Source organism: Neomonachus schauinslandi, chromosome 16 (assembly GCF_002201575.2).
Source record: "Neomonachus schauinslandi chromosome 16, ASM220157v2, whole genome shotgun sequence".
In the NCBI taxonomy this organism is placed as follows: domain Eukaryota; kingdom Metazoa; phylum Chordata; class Mammalia; order Carnivora; family Phocidae; genus Neomonachus; species Neomonachus schauinslandi.
The window spans coordinates 32,999,086-33,005,895 of NC_058418.1; the positions used below are offsets into that span (position 1 = coordinate 32,999,086).

Consider the following 6,810-nt stretch of genomic DNA (forward strand, 5'->3'; position numbering starts at 1 on the left):
GCCCCACTCCCACCTAGCCTGGGCCACTGTCTCCTGGCCTCAAAGTCCCCTCAGCCTCAGGGGAGGACTCTTTATTCATCATAAATAGATCATTAGAAATCCTCCCTATGGCCACTACCTTGGGGACAGTCCAGCCTCCATGGCCTCACCCACAGGTCTTCCTGGCCAGTGCCCCAATCCACAACCCTGGCCCTGGGCCTCAATGCATTGCCCCACACAAACCTCCCCACCAGCCTCCTTGCTATTCTGAACACCCAGGCTCTTGTCTGCCTCCTCACCTTTGTTCAAAGCCTTCCTCCCACCCGAAATGCCTTTCCCATCACTTCCAACCCAAATCCCACCATTTCTCCCAGGCCGACCTCTCTCAAGTGCTCCCTCCCCCCCGGCCCCCAACCTTCCCCGATACTACAGAACAAACTCCTAGCCTCTGGCCCACAGTTGGCTCTAAGGAAATACTGCACTTGGAGGCTCCCTTTACCTCTCTGAGTGAACACAGGGGCTCAGGGATGGGGCCTGGGGCCGCGCAGAACCCACACACAGATCTAGACTAAATGAAACAACTACTACAAAGTAACAGTTGTGTTCATGACAAAGTAACACACCACATACATCCTCACCCAGGGCCTGGGACTGGCAACGGGGATGGATCAGGGGTGAGGTGAGGGTCAGGGAGGACTCACATGTAATCTTCTGTGCTAAAAATCAGAAGCTTTGACATTTCTGACCTTACCTTTTGATACATGAAAACCTCAAACCTCTCTCCTCTGAAGTTTTAGCTGCATGCCCCGCAGCACCAGCTCCTGGATGAACAAAGGCAGGAATGCAGACCTAGGTTGGGGAAACACACACAGGCAAGAGGGAGACCCCCGCGGGCACCCCCTATTCCCACCCCTCCTGTTGACCTCCTTTTCAGGGACCTGAGGAGGACTGGGCATTCCGGGCCTGGAATCTTTGTACATTTGTGACAATCAATAGCAGCCAAGGCTTTTCCTGGAGGCATGACCTTCAAGGAACAAAGAAATCCCCCGTTTGAGGATGGGATGTGGAGCTTATCACAGGCCAGCCTGGCCCAGCCTGGGAGGCCCCGGGCCAACGTCCAAGGCCGGAGCAGCCCGCAGGCCTGACTGAGGCCTGCTCTGGAGGAGGGAATGAGGTAGGGAGGCGGGAGGGCAGGATGGAGGACTGGAGACAGACAGAAAACTTCCACAAAGGCGTCTGAGGAGGTCTAGGCTCTTCCTGGAGCCGCCTCTGCACAGATGGGGAGACAGAGCCTGGCGGCTTTAATCCCTCAAGGAGTCGAGGGCCCACCGGAGGGCTGGCCGCCCCCTCTGCCAGCTGGTGAAAGGCTTTCCTGTCCCCTGGCTGGACTGGGTGCCGGCACCGGGCCCAGCCATTGTGCCCAGCTTCCTGGCCCGCAAAGAGTGGGTTGGAACCAGAGCCCCAGGCCTCAGCGGCCGGAGCTGGGGGCCTGGGACGTTCAGAGCCCAGGGCTGACCCATCCCCTCTGTCTGTTCCCCACCGGGCCAGCCTCCCCGATTCCAGGCCTCCTTCACCACCAAATGCGTGGCCTTGGGCAGCCCCAGGACTTCTCAAGCGTCAGCCCGAAGGGAATACTCACGTCTGCCCTGCCCTGCCCTCTTGGTAGGAGGCTCTGACCAGCGGGCAGAGGGGACAGGGCTTATGAATGGGGTGTCGGGGTGGGGGCGGGGAGAGCCCCGACATTCAGAGGGAAGCGTTAGGGCAGCCCCCTCCGGCCTCTGACCTCCGACTGTTCTGCTCTCCCGAGTGGCCACAACATGCCCAACCCTCCACAAAGGCCACTGCACTGTGCCCTCACCCTCCCGAATTACCAGCTCCGAAGCGGGAGGCTTCTGTCCGCCTCTGTCTCTTGATCCTCCCCAGCTCCGGCTGTCGTCCCGATGTCACGGCTCACCCCAAGGTACCACCTTCTTCCTACGTGTCAGTGGTTGGGGCAAAGCGCATGATTCCCCAGACTGAAGGAGGTAGTATTAGTTTACGCCCCACATCACAGTGTCCCAGGTCCCCTGGTGAAAATGCTCTGCTCTACGAGGGGGAGACTCACATCAGCCGTGGGACGCAGGAGGTTGTGGGGGCTCCTGGGCGGGTGGGTGGGCGGTGTGGTCAGCTGCTCAAGCCTGTCTGCGCCGTTTCTGTCGCTTACAGCTGAAGCCAGACTGACACAGGAAGACTGCAGGCTGGAAGCCAGCAGAGGCAGGGAGAGGAAGAGGACAGAGGTTGATCCTGTCACCCTCCCAGAATCAGAGTGTCAGGTCTCTAAGGGCCCTTAGAGATCAGGGTCAAGAGCTCTGCTTCAGATGGGGAACTGAGGCCCCCAAGAGGGGCAGATAACAAGTGCCTGGGGTCACTTTTTATTAAAAGGCTAGGGCTTAAACCTGAACATCCAGGCTCCACTCACTGCCCTGGTTTGGGCGCAGGCTGGAGCCCAGAGGCAGAGGGCCGGAGGGGGGCGGGGGTAGCTTTGTAAGAAGAGGATGGAGACAGAGCAAGAGCACGTCGCTGTAGGCTCCGTGTGAGCTCAGCCCCGCCGGGGCTCCTTCTGCCCACGCACACGAAGACCATCGAACATTCAGGAAGGGCAACCTGAAGCTATAAAGCACCAAACACATGCCAGTGCTTTCCAGGAGTCTCTGCAAGGTGTGTGGGTTTTGCCTAAGGTCACTCAGCTAGCAAGGAAGGCAGGATCGAAGCCTGGCATGGACACGAGGGGCCCTGGGCATCCTCCGGCTCACAAGTGGACACCTGCAGGAAGGGACCACACGGCTCCTCAAGGGAGGACCTCCCAGGGGCACACACAGAGGAAGTAAGGGGTGTGGGGTCTGGGTCACCTCTGGGGTCCTCCTTAGCCTTTCCACTAGCTGTCTGCCCCCAGTTTTGAGCCCCCCTGTGGCATGGGCAGCTCCTTGTCCTCTTGACTTTCTACTCTCCCCACCCCCACCTCCGGGGCAAGGTGCTGACCACCCTCCCCTAGCCTGGGGAGGCTGTTTCTCCCTCTCTCCCCACCTCCACCCCTGCCTTTGAGAAAATGGAAGGAGCCTGAGTCACAGCTGGCCCATTGGGGGCCTGGGGCAGGGAACAGAAAGGTGGGTTAGAAGGCCAAGGAGGGAGGCAGCTGGCTGGACACACAGATGGATGGCCACAGGATGGGGTGAGTACAAGTGGGCTGAGAGCAGGCAGCCCTCTGCGGCAGGGCACCTGGCTGGGGCCACTGCTGCTTCGGGCAAGCCCTGGTTTCCCACGGGGGCGGAGCAAGCACTCATGCTTACCAGGCCGGGCTCCCAGGGCTTCTTACCATCCACAAGCTGCGTGTCCCTCCCAGCCCAGCTCCCTCCGCCGGGGCTGCAGTTAGACCTCCAGCAGGTCAGGAGGCCGCAAGCCTATCCCTTAGGGCCCTGAGGACTGTCAGCACCTTCACAGCTTTCCCCCCAAGCCCAGGGCCTCCATATGGGACGTCATGAATCCTCACAGCAACTAAGCAAGGCAAGGGAGGCAACTGAGTCCCAAAGAGGTTGAGTGACTTGCCCAAAGTCACATGACCAGAACATTCAAAACTCAGGATTCGAACCCAGCCTCATGTCCCAATCCCAAGCCTGCCACCCGAGCCTGCACCCCTCTGTCTCTCTCTCCATGCCCCATCATCCCCCAGGGGAAGAATGACCAGAACAAGCAGAGCTTTGGTCTGTGATGGTCAATGTCTTTACTTCTAAAGCATACATTGGACTCACTATATATTAACATCAAAAGGGGCTATCTAAAATGGAGTCATTCTTTTTAAAAATCCAAATTTTCACATTTTTATATAAGATCCAAAATGACGTGAAATTAAACTATACAATGTTATGAACAGTATAACAACTGCTTTTAGAAAGCAAAAGGAAAGGGAAAATTTTGCAGTTGGGCCTGTTGTCGGCCTGGGTTCCATGTCTTTTGAGGCATTGTGACTGAGAGCCAGCACCGAGGGGAAGGACCGGCCCCTCTCTGCAGGCACAGGAAGGGAGCCTGGTCCCATAGAGGAGGCGGATGTGGGCTGTTCAGCCTTCTCAAGGTGGGAGTGAGACAAGGCGGGCCTCCCTGCTCCTCTGGGCCCTTGGTGCAAGCACTGATTAAAGTCTTTCCAGACCCACGCCCAAGGAGGGCTGGAAGAGGGCAGGGCAGGGACACAGCTGGGTTCACAAGAATCATTTTGATAATAAAGGTCCTTCGGGCTTCCCCAGGAGGGCCCCCACTGGCCAGTATCTCAGTCAACTCCAGGCACCTACCAGCTCCCTTAACAACCCTCTGCCCTGGCCTGCTCCCTATTGCCCTGGACACCCTTGACTCCATGAGCCCCGGTGGGCAGGCAGAGACCTACAGGGACCCCGGGAGGACCCCAGAATCTCTGGCCTTGGAAGTCACTGGATAATGTCCAGGGCATCTTGGCAGCACAAGACCCCCGGGGTCCAGGCCAGGAGCCAGACTGACGGGGAAGGTTCCCAGGGGCTGGGAAAGCACTGTGGAGTCAGAGTCCTTTCACACCCCCACCCCCACCCTGGGTGCCAGGCCCGGTCTTGGCCCTGAAGGAGAGCTGGCGCAAGCTGTTTGGAGCCACGCTCTTGACACTTTGGTTCACACATTCAAGGGGGAGGACACTTGTTTACATCCACTGGTAAGACCGTGGACTTGGCCCTGCTTCCTCCCAGGCACCAAGGTGGTCTAACCATCCCCTTCTTTCTCATCAGTAGTTCGGTCTGGCCGAGAACACATTCCCCAGAGCGTGGAACCATGCTGCAAAGGTAGGAGGGGCACTTTCCGAACAGCAGGATTAGGCCTCAGAACAAAAGCCACCTTTCCTCCCTTCCCTGTGGAGGGTACTGTCCCTGGCTGAGTGTGTCAGAGGAGAGCTTCTCTGCCTCCTCCCTTCTAGCTGGGCCGATTCTCTGCAGGCACACCCAGCTCACAGATGTGCAGCCGTCCTGCATGTCTCTCTGGGGGAACCCGGGAGGCCACACCGCCCCCACCTGGAGCAGACAGAGAGGCCTGCGGCTCAGGCTCACCGTCTGCCCTCCTGGTCCCCAGGACTACATCACAAAGCTGGCCTGCTCCCTCAAATGGCGACCTGAAGGAAGATGCCCTACATCCAGCCCACCTGTGGGATCCAGCCCTTCTCCCAGGCCCGACCATGACCATCCTCTTTCCTAACCTATCTGGTTTCTAATTAGGCTGAAAAGTTTGGGAAGATAGGGCTGGCAACAATCCCTCCTTGGGGTCGAGGGAGGCCACTTGACTTCCAGCCTGGTTCCAGGCCCCCAGAGACAAGGGAGGCTGATGGCTCTCAAGTAAAGGAATCCTGTAATGGGAAAGAGGTTTGTGGGATCAGGGCCAGCCACAGCGATCCGGCTCCCCCCACCCCCTCCCTCCAGGCCGGTATGGGGAGCGCCAGGCACCCCCAGCCCCACCCCGCGGCCGCCCAAGCGCCCTCGGTCCTCAGACCGCCCAGCCGGGCGGGGGAGGGCCCGGTGGGGACCGCTCGGAGGCGCGCACTCAGGGCCGCACTGAGGGCCGCACTCAGGGCAGGCAGGCGGCCACCTGGTAGGCGCCCTCGGTGGCGGCCGCCGCGGCGCTGTGCTGGGCGCTGTGCTCCTGCAACAGGGCCACGTCCAGGAAGCGTTCGCCGCACCACACGCACTTGAACTGCTGCTCGCGGGCGTGCACGCCCTGGTGCTTGTTGAGATGCTCGCGCTGCTTGAAGGCCTTGTCACAGCTGGGGCACTTGTAGGGCTTCTCGCCCGTGTGCACCCGCCGGTGCCGCTGCAGGTCTGACGCGTACTTGAAGCGCTTCTCGCAGTCCGGGCACTTGAGCGGCTTCTCACGCGCCGGGTCGCAGCGGTGCTGCACGAACTCCGAGGACGAGAAGAAGCGGCGCTCACACAGGGTGCAGCGCAGGGGCTTCTCGGCGGCCGAGCAGTGAGCCAGCTGGTGCTTCTGCAGGGCCGACGCCCGCTTGTAGGCCTTGGTGCACACGGGGCACTTGAAGGGCCGCTCGGCCGCGCCCGGCAGGCACTTGTGCCGCAGCAGCTCGGCCGACTGGTCGAAGCCCTTCTGGCACACGGGGCACTTGAAGAGGGTCTCGAGGGTGTGCACGTGCTGGTGGTAGAGCAGGTGGCTGGGCTGCCCGAAGCCCTTCTCGCAGAGGCCGCACTTGAAGGGCTCCTCGGGCTTGTGCGTGCGCCGGTGCCGCATGAGCGCGTACTGCTGCTTGAAGCCCATGGGGCACAGGTCGCACTTGAAGGGCCGCTCGGCGCTGTGCGTGCGCTCGTGCTGCCGCAGGTCCGACGGGCGCTTGAAGGCCTTCTGGCACTCGCCGCAGCGGAATGGCCGCTCCCCGCTCGGCGTGCACGGGTGCTGCAGCAGCTCCGAGGACTCCTTGAAGTGCAGCTCGCACACGTTGCAGCGGAACAGGTGGTGCTCGCCCGAGTGCGCGTACATGTGGCGCACCAGGTGCGAGCGGTGCTTGAAGGTCTTCTCGCAGACCGCGCACTTGTACGGCCGCTCGGAGCTGTGCGTGCGCTTGTGGTGCACCAGGTGCGAGGACTGGCTGAAGCTCTTGTCACACAGCGTGCACTTGTACGGCTTCTCCCCGGTGTGGATGCGCTCGTGCCGCGACAGCTCCGACAGGTGCTTGAAGGGCTTCTGGCAGATGGGACAGCTGTACGGCTTGTCTGCCTGCTCCGCGGGGGCCACGGCCGGCGGCGGGGGCGGCGGCGGGGGGCGGCGGCGGCGGCGGCCGGGCGC

General features: G+C 60.9%; 1 protein-coding gene across 1 annotated transcript in view; it reads right to left on the minus strand.

Moving 5' to 3' along the window:
- Window positions 1-4,321: 4,321 nt before the first annotated feature.
- ZNF319 (zinc finger protein 319) overlaps window positions 4,322-6,810 on the minus strand; it is a 3,706-nt gene continuing 1,217 nt past the window's right edge. The window contains exon 2 of the mRNA XM_044922266.1: window positions 4,322-6,785. Within this exon, the coding sequence (XP_044778201.1) occupies window positions 5,584-6,785 (1,202 nt within the window). The 3' untranslated portion in view covers window positions 4,322-5,583. The remainder of the gene's footprint in view (window positions 6,786-6,810) is intronic.